The following is a 22047-nucleotide window of genomic DNA, read 5'->3' on the forward strand; positions in this document are numbered from 1 at the left end:
CAAAGAATTACCACATTCAGAAGTGTTTTGTTCGTAGTCTTTAGGTCATTAATTTATATACATTCAAAATTAAATGGTTACTTCTAAGAAAGCAAATATAACTTTAAATATTCTTACTCTAATTAAAAAATATTAAATAGCTTGTCATCAACTATGCTTATAGATAATATTCCTTGAACTTTCATCTTATTGAGGCTTAAACATGAAGGAAGGAAAAGCTAATTTTTAACATGGGGTTTTGTTTCTTGCGTGCAATGTTTAATAGAGTTAACTACCACTAGGTGGCACCAAATACAATGGATAAAAATATCAAGAACATACTTTTCATGCATTTCCTTTATGTGTTCTTCTTTTGCTAGGAGTTCAAATTTCAGAGACTTCACATTTGAGGACTGTTTAGTGAGCTCATTAGTTGCATTCTAGATTAAAAACACATATAAAATCAAATAAACTTTTCAATTTTTGGTCAAATGCAGCATCAAAATAAATGCCATTCTCATGAAGAATAATATTGAAATAAATATGATTATAATTAAGAAGGGCATTTTAATATACTTGTATATTTTAATATTTTTAAATGGTTTATTTTATGTGTTTTAACAGAAGTACTATGGTATACTAAATTTTCATATAACACACCAAAACCACAAAAGAATGCCATCATATAACAATTACAAAAAGTACACACCCAAAGTACTTTCTGAGGAATAAGGACTATCTCTGTAAAATGTAAATGTGCATGTAATTAATTTAGTATTTTGATAGGCTAACAAGATCACGTGAAATGAAAGCTTGATTTACTAAGAACCTGTTATAACAGACTAAATGTGGTCACAAATACTTTGCTGCTCCTCCCATCAAGAGGGATCCATCTACTAAACCTTTAAGCCTGGTCTGGTCTGGCCTGTGATTTGCTTTGACCAAGGCAAATGTGGCAGAAATGACATTATGCAAGTACCAGCTGCTGGGCCTAAACCCTTGCAGCTACACCTTTGGCTCTTGGAATGCTGCCTGGGATCACCTTGCAGGGAAGACAGAGGAAAGGCCATGGAGGAGTACTGGGGTATCCCAGCAGACAGCCTGCAGACCAACTCCCAGGCTGTGAGTGAGGCTATCTTGGAACTTGCAGTCCAGGTAAATCCTTGAATTAAAAGAATGCAGGCATATCAGAAAACTCAAAAGAGAGAAGTAAAAGAACTGCCCAGTCAACCCACCGGATCCTAAGAATTAATAAACTGCCATTGTTTTGAGCTGCTACATTTTAAGATAGTTTGTTAGACAGTAATAGATAACTGATAAGGAATCTTAGGGATACTAAATACTTCCTTACTTGAATTTATTGATCATACTATTTATTATTAAAATATTCATGCATAAACATGAGTTTTTCAAAGCAGAACAGCTTTGTGGTATTTGTTAACGCACAGCCCAAGAGACAGAGGTACTAGTGTATCAGGAACCCTAACTTTCAATTTTGACTCAAGTGCTAAATAGATAAGTAATCTGACACATTACCTAGTGTGTCTGATATTATAGTTTCTCCACCTACAAGACAGTAATAACATACATTAAGTTACTTGTTAAAATTTAGAAGTATTAATTTGATATAAATAGAATAAAATATGATAGCTTTAAATATATTTGGAATAGTTATTTTGCTAATCTTTCTTTGTAACTACAATCAATTGTTTCTGTTAGAACTATTCCCAGGTTTGACTGACTCATGCTAAAAAAAATTGTAAATCTGTAAAGATGAAACCATTAATCATGAAACCATTGCTCACACCATTTAAATACAAGTCAAATTCATTAGACAGACTTTAAATATCTTATTGGTATAGAATATGTGAATAAAATTTTTGAAATAATTTTAACTTTTACATTAAATATATAAATTTCTTAAAAACTTAGGCTTAAAAACCTTAACATGGCAAGTAGACTGAATTTTAAAAATTTTGATTAAATGTTTGTGTAATGCAATCTAAATTTCCAGCATATATGATGTGCATTGCCAGAATAAGATATTCCACACTAGTGAATTTAGCAGATAATTGAAGCTTTTGCTTTAATTATTAATCTTAAATTCTCTCTGGAATGATTGTTCACTCACTTAGAAATATGAACATCTATAATTACATTAAGCTAATAGAGATACTTCTATATAGCTATATATTATAATCACTGTATTAATTATATATATTATATTGCTGTATTATAGTATCACTATATCATTATATAGTCATGTCTTTTGGAACTATTATGATATAAATGGCAACTTACCCCTAGTCTAAATGGTCCCAGAGTGCTGTTTTTCTAATTTTGTGTTTTTACCTTAACATTTTAATATTTTCTTTCTCTCTGTTGCTCTATTGGTCTGTTGGTCGACATTTCTTGCTTTTCCCATATTCCTGACTGAAAACAATCATCCTGCCCCTTAATATGCCTACTTCTCATTCGCTACTTTTGAGATATTTTCGGCTCAGAAGTTAAACAAATAGACTTATTAGAGTGGTACTTAAAATAAAAGACAAGGGGCAGTAAATGAAGCCTGACAATATCTTCAGTGGAATAAATTAAGTGGATTTTAAGGTAGTTGTTTTTAGACTTAAGGCTGTTATTTTAGGTGACTGAAATTGCTATAACTCTGGCTTCTGGATAGTTGAGGGATTACTGAATTACAGTAAATAAAACAACACCAGCTTGATATATACTTTTTCTAGAATCTCTAAATCTCAGAGCCACTTCATTTGATTCTTAAAAATCCTTATGGAGTGGGTAGAAAGGTATGCCTGCTTTCAACCTCTGGAGAAGTTATTTCCTCAGTAGAGTCCCATAAGAAGTTAATGCACAAAGAGTGATCAAAACCCAGGGCCTCTAGCATTTTCCATTTCTACTATACAAAATTTATCTGCAGCATGACCTCAAATCTGGAGTAAAACATGTATGTCAAAAATGTCACAATGGTAAGAATCCATCATGGTTAGAGCTTTCCTAAGTTTGTTAAACATTTTTTTTTTTTTAATTGCAGAGTGTAATGAATGAAAGCATTGACTCTGAAGTCAGATGGACTGAGTTCTAATCTCAGCTCTATCACTTAGTAGCTTAGTGACCTTGGACAATTAACTTACCTTTTGTGTCTCTGCTTTCTCAAAAGTAAAATAGAATAACAGACCTTATTTCACAGGGTAGAAATGAGGATTAATGAATTACTATTTGTAAAGGACTTAGAACCAGCCTGGCAACAGGTTACATATAAAGGAACAGTAGTTTAAAAACTACTATGCTTCATTACGAACTTACTGGGAAACTGGAAAAGAACACGGTATATATCAAAAGGGATGCTTTCAACAATCAAGAAGTCAAAGAATCACAAATATAAATTAGAGTACTATTCAATTCAAAGTGTGTATATAACTACAAATAAACTAATACAAAATAATGGTATATATATGCACATACATGTATGTATATTGGTATATTGTATATGTATATGCATATATATAACATTCACTGGAAGGAATTTGTATGTCTCTAAATATTTGATCATCTATCTATATAAAGTTGAGTACCTTGAAGAAACATACACATGAAAATACACATGAGCACTCAAATGATACTGAATGTATCACGTATATCTGAGAAGTACACCTAAGAGTTTATACAGAAAAGTCTAAAGTTACTTGGATAAAATAAAAAAGATGTATATAAGCCTTTAATATATACAAATCTAACCAGTTTTTCTAAAAATTTAGCATAAAAACATCAACTAGAAAAGAAGTCATTTCTTGGAAAATTATTGTGCTAACGATTTGATATCTGTCATGGGTTGAATTGTGTCCCCTCAAAATGTATATGTTGCCATTTTAACCCCAGAACATCAAAATGTCACTGTGTTAGGATAAGGCCTTTAAAGAGGTAAGTATAGTAAAATGAGGCCATATCAGTGGGCCTTCATCCAATATGACTGGTATCCTTCCAAGAAGAGATTAAACACAGAATCACACAGACTGAGGGATTACCATGTGAAGACACAGCGAAGGTGGCCATCTACAAGGTAATAATTCTAAAGACTCAGAAGAAACCACACCTAATCAATACCTTGATCTTGGAATTGTGGACTCCAGAACTATGAGAAAAAAATATTTTATTATTTAAGTCACCCAGTCTCTGGTATTTTGTTATGGCAGACCTAGCAAACTAATAGAATATCAAAACAGAAATTTGTAGTAGCACAGAGTATTATGTACGTTAAGGTACTGGTCTTCTAAGGTATTTCCATATTAAAACATGAAACAAGACAAAAGTAGAGATTTATCCTTTTGTCGCGGGCCAGTGTTCCAGGACTGCAGGCTACTCATGGACACTTCAAGTATATATCAAGTGTGGTCTAAATGCTCCAGGCATCCTCATAGTCCTACCTTTGTGATTCACACATTCCTCCAAAGTGAAAGAGAGATTTATATACAGGTAAAAACTGACACCATGGGAAACCATAAGGTAAATAACTTATAGATATTGATATGGGTCTATTATTTCCAAAAATTAAGTTAGGACATTAGCAGTATGTAAAATCACATAAGTAAAATATAAGTCGACTTAAAGCTATTAATAACTTAAAAAAAATTAGAGGTCAGATTAGGTATTATTGGATCCAACATTCTATTTTACCTTATTGAAAACTAAACTTTTATTAGGAGCATGAAGACTTAAATGTAAGAAGAATCATAGAACCATGAATTAAAGCCTCTATGATAGTATAGTAACCTAACACTGTATAGTAAGCTAACACTGAAATGTTCAATTTGTACATTTTATTCCACTTTTTCACAGACAGAAATGCATTTTAAGAAGATACATCCACATACACCAAAACTTACGTAACTATTTTTTCTCATGTTTCTATTACACAAGGTATTTTAAACTTATAAAATGTAGTGGTTGAGGCAAGTTATGCACACAAGAACTGTCTGAAGATGATGGTATTCAAGAATTATCTAAATTAATGCCACTGTGTATATCTCATTCTTATTAACAAAGCAAAATATTTTCAAGTAATGATACAATCATTTACTTTAAGCTTTATACTATTTTATACTTAGCAATCCTTCATTTAAAGATATTATTGGAGAATGTACGTATCATCTTTTGAATTAAAAACAACTGAGTCTGTTTGATAATTCAATATTCTAATACTCTCTTAACAGTCATAGGTACTCTGTTCCTAATGTATTCTGTGCATGTCCAACCAGAACTTTCTTTCTAGTGACTCTCATTACACTGATGGTCCCAAACACACTGTCTTTTTAGCTACCAGCTAGCAATCCCCACTGAACAAAATAATTAAATACGTGAGGAATAAACGAGCTTGTTTTAAACAGTATGAAAATAAACTTTGCAATTAGAAGCCACAAATCCTGTTTCTTACAAGGTAATTCTATTTAAACTAAGGTCAGCCTTATTTTTAAGTTGTTGACAGTTTCAATTGGACTTAGATAGAATTCTTTATAAACAGAAAGAACACTGATTGTCATTCTTACTCTCAGGCCTAACTCACTGAAATCTATTATACTAACCCACCTTTGCTCAGGGCTTCTCCCTCCCTCCACTTCCCTCCTCCTTCCACATTTCCAACCAACAACAACCAAATTAAAATAGCAGCAATTGTGTAGAGGGAAGCAATTCAACTTATGTAGATACAGAAAGGATTCTGTTCAGTGCAGGGAGGAATGGAGGTCAGAGGGGGAGTTCAGCAGTAGAAGAGAAATGACAATGGCCAGTTTCTATCACCATCCTAGGATTTCATGGTGTCTTGTCATTTTTCAGAGAGTAGTGTTATGAGTTACCATATAAGAATCTACTAGGCTAAAACAGATCAAATATAGAATCAATAATTTTTGGATTATTTATGCCATAATTTACCCTTAGTAGAATTTAAAAAATTAGCATCGATATAAACATGTCTTTAAGGATTCACTAACTTAAGGGGCACCTGGGTGACTTAGTCGGTTAAGCATCTGACTCTTGATTTCGGCTCAGGTCATGATCTCACGGGTTGTGGGTTTGAGCCCTGCGTCTGGCTACATGCTGACAGCGTGGAGGCTGCTTGGGATTCCCCCTCGCTTCCCCTCCCCTGCTTGTGCTCTCCCTCTCTCTCAAAATAAATAAATAAATAAACATTTTTCAAAAACCTAATATATATTTTCACGTTTAATAAATTTATAATCACCTTTAGTTTACACTGCAATTGCTTCATCTCCAAATCCATGCTCCTTGAAGGACCAAGTGATGTAACTTGTATCCGTGGAACTATTACTCGGGAAACTTCTTCTGCCAAACTTGTGATTTCAGATGAGGACTCCAATTTCTTCAGTAAGTCTTCTTTTTCCTTCCGAAGGTCAGCCAAATCCAAATTTAGCTTCTTTTTTAAAAAGAAAATAAATATAAATGTATTATTAAAATAATTATCTTTAACCTAACAATTATCAGCATAAAATTCTAATGCTAAAGAGTGAAATTAATTCTAAAAATAGTTATCGTTAAAACTTTACAAAGATTATAACCTCGACTAGTTTTTGCTTCTGGTCGTAGGGTCTGTAAAGGTTAAAACAAAATGGACCAGCTGTATCTAGTATCTTTTGGTTGGCTGGTCTTTACTCATGATGTGATATTTCTTTGACTTCACATAGACATGGCTGAGCCAGAGATTCACATATTTGATAACCTTGACTTCAGGGCTGATGTACTTAACTGGTAAAAGCCAAGCTGGAGCAGGACAGGATAACAGATGTTAGTTGTTTATTCCATTGGGTAGGTCTTACTATCCTATATGGCAGCCAAAACGTTTCTCATTTAGTAACATAAATGTTAAGTCCAATTAGCAGAAGAGGCTTATTAGAGATTTAGCTCAAATAAATAGTGTGCAAATTCGCTTAGTCTTATGCATCTGACTGTTGACAAGTCCTCTTTGTAATATTAGCGTGGAATTGCACTAAACTCCTTACATTTGAATTTTTAATAACATCAACATTTTACTAAGAGACATACCTACCGGTAATGTTTTTATGAAATAGTGTAGAAGAAATGGTCTTAATGTCAGCCCTTGTTCACCAATCTGCAGTCAGCAGAATGCCACCAAGCTATAATGGCCTAACAACTCACAGCTCCTTAAGAGGTAACTGCATTACTATTTTATGATTCCAAAGAAGCTTACAATATGGTAGTTTAACATAAGGAACAATTAGATAAAATGGTACTGAAATCTCTCAGGGGGCAAAAAATCTTTCCTTCTGAAAAACTCTAATGAGAAACAGCAAAAGATGTAGCCAACGTGTATAGTAATATAAATATGGGATAAAATAAGTTATTTAAGGATTAACACTACATATAAACATGACTTTTACAAACTATATGAACAATTGCATATGTGTTTGTGTGTATATGTATATAGTATTAAATATGAATATTTCAGATACTAGATTAAAAATTAGGGCTTGATATATTTGATATTATGTTTTGGTGAAATAAGTATTTTTCAGTGAAAAAATATTTCTTTGATTATATTTGAACTTATTTAAAAAATATTTTTAATGTTTATTTATTTTTGAGAGAGAGACAGAGTGCAAGTGGAGAAGGGGCAGGCAGAGATGGAGACACAGAGTCTGAAGCAGGCTCCAGGCTCTGAGTTGTCAGCACAGAACCTGCCTGACATGGGGCTTGAACTCACGAACTGTGAGATCAGGACCTAAGACAAGTCAGACACTTAACTGACTGCGCCACCCAGGCACCCCTGATTATATTTGAACTTATGATCTAAAGGTGTGGTTCTGGGGCGCCTGGGTGGCGCAGTCGGTTGAGCGTCCGACTTCAGCCAGGCCACGATCTCGCGGTGCAGGAGTTCGAGCCCCGCGTAGGGCTCTGGGCTGATGGCTCAGAGTCTGGAGCCTGTTTCCGATTCTGTGTCTCCCTCTCTCTCTGCCCCTCCCCCGTTCATGCTCTGTCTCTCTCTGTCCCAAAAATAAATAAACGTTGAAAAAAAATTAAAAAAAAATAAATAAAGGTGTGGTTCTATATATTTTCAGGGAATATTCATTCATGGATTGTCTCAAAAGTACCTAATAATTAGTATCTAAAAACAACCTTATAATTTCCCTAAGACTGAAAATCTTCTGGTTATCTCCCAAGCCTGAATCCATTTCCCTCCTTGTTTATTAATTCTCTATGTCCAATCAATTGTCAGGTTCTATAAATTATGTAATGCTTCTCATATTCTTTCCCTGTGCCACTTTCTTAATGAAGACTCTCACTATCCTACTAAGACTACTGCAAAGCCCTTCCCCTTGCTGCAATCTTCCCTCCTTTGAAATGATCTTTTATACAACTTTCTAAAACAACACTGGCCTCCTATTCCTTTATTTGAAAACCTTTCAGAAGCTTCTCACCCCAAAAGAATAAAGCTCAGATGTTTGTGGTTACAATAAGGCTAAGATTTAGCTTCAACTTGTTTCAGTTAGATATCACCTGAAGTCAATCTTGCCTGCCATTCCCCAAACCAATGCCATTTCTACATTGATAACTCTACACATGGTGTTTCCTTCTGCTGAAATCTTGCTCATGCTTAAAGAAGAGTTTAGTAGTTCCTCCTTTATGAAGGCTTCTGTTCTTTCTTCCTTTTTTTCTTCAACAAAGTAACTTCTCCATTCTCTTATCTCCCATTGCTCTATGCCTGTTCTTCAACCATGAACCCTAGTTAATCCTTGAGAGCGGACTGTGCCTTTTTCCCCTATGTATTCCCCAGGCTATCTAAAAACAATGCCTTCTTGGAGCGCCTGGGTGGCTCAGTCAGTTGATCCTCTGACTTCGGCTCAGGTTATGATCTTGCAGTCCGTGGGTTTGAGCCCCGCGTCGGGGTCTGTGCTGACGGCTCAGAGCCTGGAGCCTGTTTAGGATTCTGTGTCTCCCTCTCTCTCTGCACCTCCCCCACTCGCACGTTGTCTCTCTGCCTCTCTCTCTCTCTCTCTTTCAAAAATAAATAAACATTAAAAAATATTTAAAAACAATGCCTTCTGTATAGTAAGGACCAAAAGAAAGTTTCCAAAAATTGAAGTCTTGATATTTGTAGCATGGATGGTGCTATGAACACACATCAGTTTCAGTTTATATTTATAATCTATTAGTTTATCACTATATAAATTAAAATACACTTTTATTAGTAAGGTAATGTTACCAGCATTTACTTAGGTAGTGTGCATCAGAGCATTTACCAATCCTGAAGTTAATGCTATACATCTAAATTAGACTTTCTGAGATTTTAATTTGGTATGACATAACTCATGGCCACAATTCTATGTGGAATCGTAGGCAACACTGAAAACTGAACTTTGAGGAGGCTCTTTTCTTCCCCCGAACAGCTCTGGTGGCTTCTCTCATTTGTTAAATTTGTATGCCATTAGATTTCTGTCTAATCCTTCCACGGTGGTAGATCCTAACACTATAAATAAATCCTTCATGGAGGAAAGACCAAGCCAATAAATTCAGATCTCTAAGACAGGTATACGTAGATTTTAACTTCAATCTAACAATATAAAAATTCATTAACTAAAGAAACACTGAAATTATGGAGACAGCAAACCACAATTTGTAATTTATTAAAATATAATCATGTTTTGATTTACCAATATTCAAAATCTACAATCTTTAAACCATATTCCATAATATTAGTTATATATGCCCAGAAATGCTACAGAGCATATGCTGAAATAGAGGATATAAACAAATCATATATTTCATCAGTTTGGAGTTTTTTATCCCTCAGAATTTTGGACAAATAATCATGGCCCTATTACTAACTTCTCTCAGTGAAAGCATCCTCTCTTATTTGGAAACGCTACCAATGAGACAAGAAGCATAAATAACTTTCTTTAGTGTACACAAGTTTGACATGTGAGACCACATTGTGATGATCTTGTTAGAAACAGATTATGCTTAAAATTTATGAATAAATTAAGATTACTCTTAAAATTGTTACTTTTCCTTTTTTATCAAAACCATGATTCCTATTTCTATATTATTACTTTACCATCTCCAAACACTTAAAAATATATGTCATTTCTATTAAAACCATAAGTAATAATAAAACACAGGGAAGAGTAATAATTTCTGGATTTTAGCTTTGGATCTACTGCTTACCAGTTGGGTGACACTAATTAGCACATGACTTTGTTTCCTCATTTAAAAATTCTAGAGATGATGCTTGTCACCCTTGCAAAGGTAATTTTGAGGGCAGGATTAAAAAAAATTATGATAGCACTTGGCAAAATTTAAATTTATAGCATTACTATTAGCACTACCTTGTGGTAAATGCTGCCATAAAGTGTCTGAGAATTATCTTAAAGGCTGAGAACCTGGATTTTAAAAAGAGCTTTGTGATATATCCAAAATATTAAATATATAAATATATATATATAATCCCTCCTTTAAAAGATATAACAATCTTTTAAAAAGTCTATTTCAATTTAAAAGTTGACTTCAGTGAGAATAGGTGCTGAGATTTGTATTGATTTATGTTAGTCAATTATTCTAACTAAAGGTTACAAAGTAGAATTTAATACTATAAAATTTGAAACTAGACACTAGTTATTATTTATTTAAATAGAACATTGGAGGATAAGTCTCTGAAAAGAAAAGAGCCCTCTATGCAACTGTAAGAGGAAACAAAATATTTTGGAGAATTCTTTCTTCAGTAAGGAGCTTTGAGGTAGGCAGAATACTCAGATGACCCAGTGACCCATGCCTTGCATAATACCTTTCCTTTGTCTCTGGTTGGGACCTGCAGATATAATGGACTATCACTCCCATGATTATATTATTTGTATGTGTTATATGCTAAAGGCATTCTGTAAATCATGGTTCCTAATCACAGGCCCTTGAATTAATCAAAAGCAAATTTATCCTGGCTGGTCCTGATATAATCAGATAAGCCCTTTAAAAAAATCCAAGGCGGTGGGGGTGGGGTGGGAGAGGTGGGGGGACAGTGCACCCCTGGGTGGCTCAGTCGGTTCAGCATCCAACTTTGGCTCAGGTCATGACCTCATAGCCCCTCACTGGACTCTGTGCTGACAATGCAGAGCCTGCTTGGGATTTTCTGTTTTTCTCTCTCTCTCTGCCCCTCCCCTGCTTGCATTCTACCCCCCCTACCCTTCTCTCTAAATCAATCAATCAATCAATCAATAATAAAATAAAAAATAAAAGAATTCCTGGGGCCCTCCTGAGATCAGAGAGATTCTCCTGCTGGCCGTGAAGAAGTAAGTTGCCATGTTATGGAGGGAGTGTTGGAGGGATATAAGAGGAGGACCTAAGGAAGGCCTCAGGAATGAAAATGGTCCTAGAACAGCAGTGAATAAGAAAACAGGGACCTCAGCCGTACAATCGCAAGGAACTGAATTTTTCCAACAAACATAAGAGCTTGGAAGAAAAGCCTGAGCTCCAGAAAGGAAGGCGGCCTGGCCTTGAAGATACAACACAGATGGCAGCCCTGTGAAACTCTGAGAAGAGGACCTCACGGTGCTGTGCCAGAACCACCACCCATGAACACTGTGAGGTACTGAGTATGTACATTGTTTCTAAGCTAAGAAATTTGCGGCAACTTACTATGTAGCATGGAAAACTAATGTGAGTCCCCACTTTTAAAAAATAAGTCTCTTTCTTGAACCTTGTTCTCTTATGGCCAGCCTGCCCCACCTTGACCAAATATCCCAAACCCCACAGTATATAGTTTGCATAACATCCTCACCCTGGTTTAATTTTTTCCTTATCCATAATTTTGTGTTAATTTTATGTCTTCAATTGTATTAAAAAAATGGTCTCATTTTCTATGCTAGAAATAAATAGCCTCTAGATCTGCATCTTACAGTTTAATTACAAAGCAAAAGCTCTGGCCCAAAGCTTCCTTTTGCTGGTGTAGCCGTGGAATCCCATGAACAGGGTAAATAAGGCTCTCTTGACATATTCTCCCTTGTTCTCTTATGTAAGAGTTCAGTCAGTTTATTTAAGAGATAAATTTCTTGTATTCTGGGCCCCAACTTAACATTTTCTGGCAGATTTCGATAGTGAATATCTAAACCCAGAACTGACTCAGTATCTAGCATTTATTTATTTATTTATTTATTTATTTATTTATTTATTTATTTATTTATTTATTTAAATGTCTTTCATTTTTGAGAGAGAGAGAGGACAGACAGAGCCTGAGTGGGGCAGGGGCAGAGAGAGAGGGAGACACAGAATCTGAAGTAGGCTCCAGGCTCTGAGCTGTCAGCACAGAGCCCGATGTGGGGCTCAAACTCATGAACCACGAGATCATGACCTGAGCTGCAGTCAGAGGCTTAACTGACTGAGCCACCCTAGCATTTATTTTTTAAACACATCCTACATAGTAGTAACTCTACTAGCTCTGTTTTCAGTGATAAACAAAAAAGTGGCAATCCTCACCTTTAGGTGGCTACCAGTCTATACCCTAGAAATATGTAACAATAAAGTACAGTGAATGCTATGAATAAACAAAACAGGGAGCTAATGGAAATGTTACTGCCATCACATCCCATCTGGTAAGCACTGTTACAGCCAGTTTCCTTCCATGTATCCCTCCTGATCTGTTTTGTCAGATGTTTCCTAGAAGCTAGGTGCAACATTAAAGGCCAGATACAGCTAGATCTACACTCGCCTTGCTTTCCAACTTTTACTCTAGGGAAGGTATCTGCCCGAATACTGGTAAGTACACTGAGGCCACTCCTGATGAGATGCTGGATCTCTTTTCCAGCATGGAGCCTCAGTAAACATTTTAATGTTCAAGAATGACTTATCAGAAAAAAATAAAACTGGGCCCACAGAAAATATCCTATAGTCCAAGCAAAATGAAGTAAAGGACTTAGAAAAAAAAATCAGAAATGAAAGAATTATTTCCCTAATCATTCGCCAAAACAATATATTTTAAGATTTCTGATCTCAATGTCTCCAAAGAATAAAATATTCAACATCTGACTACTTAATGGATATGACGCTAGTCATGGCATAGATAAACAAAACGCTGTGAACATTCACTAGATTAGGAGCAGTGCTCCAGGGAAAAGGATAGCGAGCATAGCTCTTTAATTCTATTAAGAGATTGATTCTTACCTAACGTTTTTTGCTGGACAGTAACTGTTCTATAGCATTGAAAGACACTGTTCAGCTTTCCCCATGTTTTTCACCACTGGATTAGAAATGTAAAGTAATGAGTCATCCAAAAAATTTTGGAAAACATTTTTAGTTGGCATAGTGGGATGTGACATGTAGACACATGGAAATTCTAGAAAATCCAGCCTAACATGAGGTCGAACAGGTCATGGGAGCAGGGTTTCTGGAAAGCCTATGGAAAAAATAGTTGGTGGGAGAGGGATTCTTTCCAGTCCATCTTAGAGCAAAAGTTAAATGTCATGTTCTAGAAAAGTTCAGCCACTAAAACAGAGTAAGAAGTGAGGGTTAGTTCTTATCTATAATGGTGGAGTGTCTTATTTTTCTTTCTCCTTTTGAAACCCAAAGGCCTTGACAGTCAAGGGGAAAACAATCATTAAAAGGTAGCTGTCTGTTTCCAATTACTTTACCAAGTCCTAAATTCTACATAGGACTGAGAATATGGACTAATGTTATTTCATGTTGAATAGATAAGTAGATTTTTATCTGACAATCAGATAATTCTGGTTCACACTTAAGCAGAGGCAGCAATTTAAAAATCTTATTATAATTTAAAAAATTATTACATAATAATTTTGTTACCAGAATTAAAGTAAAAAGACTGGAGAGAAAATTCTAGTGAACAATACCTATGTAAATTCTACAGGCAAGAATCTCCTAGAAAGTCACCATGATCTTAATGATATTTCTCCTTGTGAAGAAAATCAATATTCTTTTATTGGGAATATAGGTCTTCCTTGTCTTATGATGGGGTTACATCCTGACAAATTCAACATAAGTTAAAGATATTATAAACCATCAGACATCAGAACTTACTTTCGCGTACCTTAAATGTGCTCAGAACACTTACATTAGCCTACAATTGGGCAAAATCAGCTAACACAAAGTCTGTTTTATAATAAAGTGTTCATATCTCATGTAATTTACTAAATACTGTAGTGAAAGTGAAAAAGAGGATGACTGTATGGTTATGGAATGGCTGTAAGTGTATTGGCTGTTCACCCTTGTGACTGGGTGGCTGATCAGGAGCTGTGGCTGCTGCCTGTCCAGCATCATCAGAGAGGATCATTACCACATATCACTATTCCAGGAAAAGATCAAAATTCAGAATTCAAAGTACAATTTCTGCTGAATGCATATACATCTTTCACCCCATCGTTAAGTGGAAACCTGGTCAGTGACCATTTACATTATTCTTTTATGAGAAAAAACAGAAAGAAATAAAATTCTGTATTGTCCATTTATAATACTAAAATCACAGTCACTTAATTAAAACATTATATGAGTTACAAAGAAAATGACATGGGTTTTTAGGTTATTAGCAGAGTATTTTCCATACAAGTACTTATCCAAAAAGATAAATAGTTCAGATTAATAACTCTTTCAAGTTAGTAACAAGTGCTTCAAATTGAAAACATGAGTCTTTCTTTGTTATGATATTTGAGATCTTCAAGAAAAAGAATTAAAAATTAAAAACAACCGGCCAAAAAAAAAGAACAAAGATCTCAGGCAGAGGTGGAATTATTTATGTAACAAAATTTCTTATGAAAAATACACTGAGTTACTACATCATTCATTTATAAACTACTTTCTGATAAATGCAGTGATTAAAGGCCTACAGTATGTTTCACAAAATGTCAAGCAAATGAAGGTAATATAGAGGACTTTTTACCAATGCTTTTGCTAGTAGTTAGACTTCAGTAGCCTTTAGAGACCATTAAGTACCCTTTGGCTAATTGGCCAATGGAAGATTAATCCTCTTTTTATTCTAGCAGCACTATTTTAACACCCTTTACACTCTGTCAGTGTAGTGTCTGAATGACAAAATAATATTGTGCATGAATAATAAGCAGAAAAGTTAAATTAACATTTCATGTTTCACATGCCATACCTATGTGTCAGAAGAACTTTCTTTTTAAGTCACTGACATTCAACTTTTTAAAACAATCTCATGTTGACATCTTATTGAGGTGAATCTTCCTAATTACTGCTAATTGCCTATCAAGAAAAAAACTCTTTTCATGAAGTGCAGTTGTCTAGTACAGATGAACATAGCTCCAGTGTGCACATTAAAGACAAAGCATGACACTTAAGGTGCTACTTTGTTATAAGGTCATACTAAATATGGTTTGCAATTAACAAAGCAGTTTTTTATCGTACTGGAAATGCCAATCTGTCTTGACGCATTCAAATTAGATTCTAAAAGAAGTATGGATATCTGCATATGGATAAGAGATCTGCTACTCTCTGTAACATTTACAAGAAGTAAAATTAACTAAATGTCCTTACTTTGTGATATGAGTTCTAAGTAATGTCCTATTAAACAATTTTATAAGTGTTTGAACATGATTTCTTAAAACGAAAACCAACACTATTATTACAAGTGTTAAATTGTTTGAAAAAGTTTACTTATAATTTTAATTCTCAAAACAGCTCCATGTACGGAAAACATTGAACATGTGTCCTTTAATTTGTACTGATAGTTTTGGCCCTATGGGCATTTATAGTAAACATTAATCTAAGTGGTACTAACAATATAGTAGGTTTCACAATAATCTAGAATCACAGAATTTTAACTGTGCTGAAGTCAAACCTCATCACTTATATTTCTGTCCCCCAAACTATGGGAAAACGATCAGTATAAATGTATTATATATGAAATTTGGAAAATTAACTAATACAATTGAATTGTCCATATTTGTGGGAAAACAATCAGTATTTGGTTTATTCATGGTAAGAAGAACTCAACTATATAGGTCTGTTGTTATTTCAAACCCTCCATTCTAGTTACTAAAATAAATGCCCCTTTGAAACTTAAATACCAAGTACTCAATACAGAGACAGATATTCAGAACCAAAAGTATATCCAGAACAATTAATCATGATCACTACCACTAACAATTTCTCAATGTTCACATGATAATATTATCATATCAGTTTCAGACCTCCTAGACATTTGATATACACATGGCATGCTTACTAATGACTACCAAAGTGCAATGCATTCCCATTCTGATTCCCTTCCCCAATAGGAAATGACAGAGAATGGCAGTACACATGCCATTCCAAAGAAGAAACTGAGTACTCTCTTTCTAAACCCTTCTTTTTCACTCTCCTTCTGCAGCTTTCTACTACTCAAACTCAGCTAATTCAACATGGAATTATCTATTCTTCACATGTACTGTAGATACATATTCTCTTCAATTCTAGTCTTCCTCCACCCCTTTTGTCAATATTTATTTCAGTTACTTAAACTGTAAGGGGGGCAGGAGGAAAAGAATCCACCCCAATTAAACTACTCAAAGAATGAAGAAAAAGATTAAAAAAAAAATTGCCAAATCACCAAAAATAATGGTTGGTATTTCAGGGTGATAGTAATACTAAATATCTCGATCTAATATAAGATAAAGAACATCAATAAAATCTCAAGTGAGGATATAGTGATTGAGTTATTAGGAACAGAGGCTATCAAGTTCTAGAATATCAGCAGAAGTCTCATGACTTCTGTCTCATTCTCCTTTAATTAAACTTGGTATTCTTACACAACAGATTTCAATACTTTTGATTGTTTTTCCACCCTAGTGGGGGATTTACTTCTTACTGTACAGATTGTATTGCACAAAAGTCCTTTGTGTACAGGCCTAAAGAAACGAATACTCATATATAGTATTGTTACTAAATGGAAGTGGGAATCTATACGATTAAAAATTACTCTTAATACTTAATGCTTATACCAACTTCAAAAGGCATTGATATTCCTTAAAATAATCTCTGATTTCTAAAAATTTATAATAGACATATATTTCTGTAATTCCTATTTTTAAAAAAGCATTTCCAATTAATAAGCCACCAAAATTTATGTATATCAACATTAAACTTATTTCTATAACACTGGAATCAATTCATAGAAATAGTGCCTTACAATGCTAATCTAAATGAAATATTACTTACTTTTGGGGAAATAAACCCAAAGATTAAAGATCTTCATATCTAGCTCCAATTTTATATATTCAAAGTAGTAAAATGATAGACATTTCTTAAGTATATGCTAAATATGAATAGCATCTTAATACTTATTGAAATATTTAATTGATAGGGTCAATAGTTAACGGCGTGTCTTTCCTCAGTTGTACTACATTATAAGCTCCGAAAACAAATTACTTGGATGAAAGCCAGTTGGGGGATTTCAAAAATCCTACAACTCATTACAAATTTAACAGAAGCAATACTAAGTATTCATATAATTTTGATTACATTTATAAATAACATCCTACTAAAATTCTCAAGGGAAACAACTTAATAATGTTTTCTCTATTTCCTGTGTAAGTTTCCTAAGATTTAAAGAGAGTAAAAACATGGACATTTCTTTAAAAGAATGGCTTTTGCAGGGGCGCCTGGGTGGCTCAGTTCGTTAAGCATCCGACTTCACCTTGGGTCATGATCTCATGGTTAGTGGGTTTGAGCCCCACGTCAGGCTCTGTGCTGACAGCTCAGAGCCTGGAGCCTGTTTCACATTCTCTGTCTCCCTCTCTCTCTGCCCCTTCCTGACTTGCACTCTGTCTCTCTCTCAAAAATAAATAAACCTTAAATTTTTTTTTTTAAATATGCTCCCTTAAAAGAATGGTTTTTGCAAACTTTTGGACCTGATAAAAGGTTACTGACAACATGTAAAATGGGACTTTTTTAAAATTAAAAACTAACGCATATGAAAATTACTTTAAAAATACTAAGACAATTCATGGCATAAATTAGAAATTTCTTCTAAAGGAGGAAAAAAGATTTACAAACTTCAGACTTAGATGCTACTATACAAGGTATTTCTCAGAGGTTTCATTAAAAAGCTTTTTTTTTAACACAAAAATTTCACACAGGAACTTCTTCCATCATCCTTCACTCTGTTTTCTATTTAGAATTGTCTTCTTTCAAATAGTCTTAACCTAACAGAGTAATCACTCAGTAAATCTGTGCTATATAAAGTGTTCTGATTCGTATAGATCTTTAGAAAGAGGGTAATCTGGAGTAAAATCGCTTGATATTTATTAATTGAACTGGTGTCTTTGCTGTCCTCCTGTATCCGTGGTTCTTAAAGAATAAACAGTACTTAGATATGTATATTTGAAAATTAGTGGGATTTTTGAGAGAGAGAGAGAGAGAGAAAGAGAGAGAAAGAGAGAGAGAGAGAGAGAGAGAGAGAGAGAGAGAGAGACTGAGATCAGGGAAGGGCCAGAGAGAGAAGGAGACACAAAATCTGAAACAGGCTCCAGGCTCTGAGCTGTCAGCACAGAGCATGATGCGGGGCTCAAATTCATGAATTGCGAGATCATGACCTGAGCTGAATTCAGACACTTAACTGAGCCACCCAGGCACCCCAGGTTTCCTCACTTTTTATGATGTATTTCAAATATGCAATAGATACAGAAAGAAATATATAATAAATGCTCATGTACCAAGCACTCAATAAAGACACTGTATTACCAATACAGTTGAAGGCTGTGAATCTAGTTCCTATGACTCACCATAAATAATCACTATCCTGAACACCTTTGGTGTTTATCATTGCCTCACATTTCTTTATACTTCTAATATATATATATAATATATATATATATAATGTATATAATATATATTATAATATACATTATATATAATATATATATAATATATATATACACATATATGTATTTCCAAAGCAAACATATAGTGATTTTAAGACATTCCCTTTTCACATGTCAACATTACTGAAATTGGCATGCGTCTTCCATTCCTGGATACCATATAATTCCTGCTATTACTTAAACAATATTTCTTTCTTAAGACTTTATTTTCTGTTGATTGCTTGTGAATACAAACATCATCTTAGTATATTGACTTTATATCCAGCAATCTTGCTGAAACCTATTATTAATTTGTCTTGAGGTTCTGTGCAGACAGCATAGTGTTTGAAACTAATGATTGTTCTGTTTCTTCATGTCTCATACTTTTAACTTTTATTTGTTTTTGGTGCCTGTGCCCTTTATCTAGCACCATGTCTAGGACAAACAATGATGGTAGACATAAATGTCTTTCTCTTGATGTTAAAGGAATGCTTTTACCTTCCACCATTCAGTATGATGGCTGTTCTAGGCTTTTGGTATATACTTTTTAGCAGAATAAGAAAGATCTCTGCTACAGGGTGCCTGGGTGGTTAAGTGTCCAACTTCGGCTCAGGTCATGATCTTGTGCTTCATAAGTTTGAGCCCCACATTAGGCTCTGTGCTGACAGCTCAGAGCCTGGAGCCTGCTTTGGATTCTGTGTCTCCCCCTCTCTCTGCTCCTCCCCTGCTCATGCTCTCTCTCTCAAAAATAAAATAAAACAAAAAAAAATTAAAAAATAAAAGAAAGTTCTCTGCTGTTTGTAGTTTACTAAAAGAATTTTATCATGAACAAAATACTGTATCAACCTGTATCAAAATAGTGTGTTCAGTTTTTTCACTGTGGTAACAATCAACCAATCTGTAAGTGTATATAGTACACAGTGCAGTATTTAAACTTCCTTCTTAGCACTGCTTTCACTGCATCCATAAGATTTGATACGTTGTGTTTTCATTTCATTTGTTTTGTGGTATTTTCTAATTTCCCTTGTGACTTCTTCTTTGACCCATTGGTTAAGAGTGTGTTCTTTAACTTCATATATTTGTGGGTTTTACAGTTTTCCTTCTGCTATTGATTTCTAGTTTCAGTCCATTGTGGTCAGAAAAGATACTTTGTATGGTTTCAATTTTCTTGAATTTAAGGCTTATTTTGTGGCCTAACATGTGGTCTATCCTGTAGAATGTTCCATGTACACTTGAAAAGAACACTGGTGCCTGGGTAGCTCAGTTGGTTAAGTGTCTGACTTTGGCTCAGGTCATGATCTTGCTGTTTGTGAGTTTGAGCCCTGCATCGGGCTCTGTGCTGACAGCTCAGAGCCTGGAGCCTGCTTCGGATTCTGTGTCTCCCTCTCTCTCTGCCCCTCCCATCCTCATGCTCTGTTTCTCTCTGTCTCTCAATAATAAATAAAAGAAAAGAACGTTGTAGTTGGGTGGAGTGTTCCGTATATGTCTGGCAGGTCCAGTTAGTCTACAATGTTCATCAAGTCCTGCATTTCCTTATTAATCTTGTCTGGATTATTAAATTGGAGTATTAAAGTCTTCTACTATCATTGTCTTGCTGTCTATTTCTCCCTTAAATACTGTCAAAAGTTGCTTAACATATTTACAAGTGTTAGTATTCGGTGCATAAATATTTGTAATTGGTGTATCTTCTTGGTAAATCAATCCTTTTATCATTATTTAATGTCCTTCTTTGTCTCTTCTAACAGTTTTTCGTTTAAAGTCTATGTTGTCTAATATAACCACTACTGCTCTCTTTTGTTACAGTTTGCATAAAGTATCTTTTCTCCCCTTTCACTTTCATCCTATGTGTCTCCTTAAATCTACAGTGAGTCTCCTAGAACACATGGGTGGCTCAGTCAGTGAAGCATCTGACTCTTGAGTGGAAAACCCAAAAGACCCCACCAAAAAACTGTTAGAACTGATACATGAATTCAGCAAAGTCACAGGATATAAAGTCAATGTATAGAAATCAGTTGGATTTCTATACACCAGTAATGAAGCAGAAGAAAGAATAATCAAGGAACTGATCCCATTTACAATTATACCAAAAACCATAAAATACCTAGCAATAAACCTGACCAAAGAGGTTTATTGGTATAGAAAAATCTATACACGGAAAACTATAGAAAGCTTATTAAAGAAAGTGAAAACACACACACACACACACACACACACACACACACACACGAAAAAAGAAAAAAAAGGAAAAACATTCCACGTTCATGGACTGGAAGAACAAATATTGTTAAAATGTGGTTACTACCCGAAGCAATCTACATATTCAAAGCAATCTCTATCAAAATAACACCAGCATTCTTCACAGAGCTAGAACAAACAATCCTAAAATTTGTATGGAACTAGGAAAGACTCTGAATAGCCAAAACAATCCTGACGAAGAAAACCAAAGCTGGAGGCATCACAATTCCGGACTTCAAGCTGTATTACAAAGCTGTTATCATCAAGGCAGTATGGTAATGGCACAAAAACAGACACACAGATCAATGGAACAGAATACAGAACCCAGAAATGGATCCACAAACATATAGTCAACTAATCTTTGACAAAGCAGTAAAGAATATCCAACGGAATAAAGACAGTCTCTTAAATAAATGGTGTTGGGTAAACTGGACAATGGCATGTGGAAGAATTAACATGGACCACTTTCTTACACCATACACAAAAATAAACTCAAAATGGATGAAAGGCCTAAACGTAAGACAGGAAGCCATCAAAATCCTAGAGGAGAAAGCAGGGCAACAACCTCTTTGACTTTGGCTGCAGCAACTTCTTTTTAGACATGTTTCTGGAGGCAAGGGAAACAAAAGTAAAAATAAACTATTGGGACCTCATCAAGATAAAAGCCTTCTGCACATTGAAGGAAACAATCAACAAAACTAAAAGGCAACTGATGGAATGGGAGAAGATATTTGCAAATGACGTATCAGATAAAGGGTTGGTATCCAAAACCTATAAAGAACTTATCAAACTCAACACCCAAAATACAAATAGCCCAATGAAGAAATGGGAAAAAGATATGAATAGACACTTCTCTAAAGAAGACATCCGGATGGCCAACAGGCACATGAAAAGATGCTCAACGTTGCTCCTCATCAGGGAAATACAAATCAAAACCACACTGAGATACCACCTCATGCCAGTCAGAGTGGCTAAAATGAACAAATCAGGAGAC

At 34.7% G+C, this 22047-nt stretch overlaps 1 protein-coding gene across 7 annotated transcripts in view; it reads right to left on the reverse strand.

The window, feature by feature from the left end:
• The window catches only part of CNTLN (centlein), a 311458-nt gene that overhangs the window by 48319 nt on the left and 241092 nt on the right, over window positions 1-22047 (reverse strand). For all 7 annotated transcript variants that reach the window (XM_053205061.1, XM_053205064.1, XM_053205063.1 and 4 more), the window contains 2 exons: window positions 6227-6418; window positions 322-419 (listed from right to left, as the gene is read on the reverse strand). In XM_053205061.1, the coding sequence (XP_053061036.1) occupies window positions 322-419; window positions 6227-6418 (290 nt within the window). The remainder of the gene's footprint in view (window positions 1-321; window positions 420-6226; window positions 6419-22047) is intronic.

The sequence above is a fragment of the Acinonyx jubatus genome, chromosome D4 (assembly GCF_027475565.1).
Source record: "Acinonyx jubatus isolate Ajub_Pintada_27869175 chromosome D4, VMU_Ajub_asm_v1.0, whole genome shotgun sequence".
Classification (NCBI taxonomy): domain Eukaryota; kingdom Metazoa; phylum Chordata; class Mammalia; order Carnivora; family Felidae; genus Acinonyx; species Acinonyx jubatus.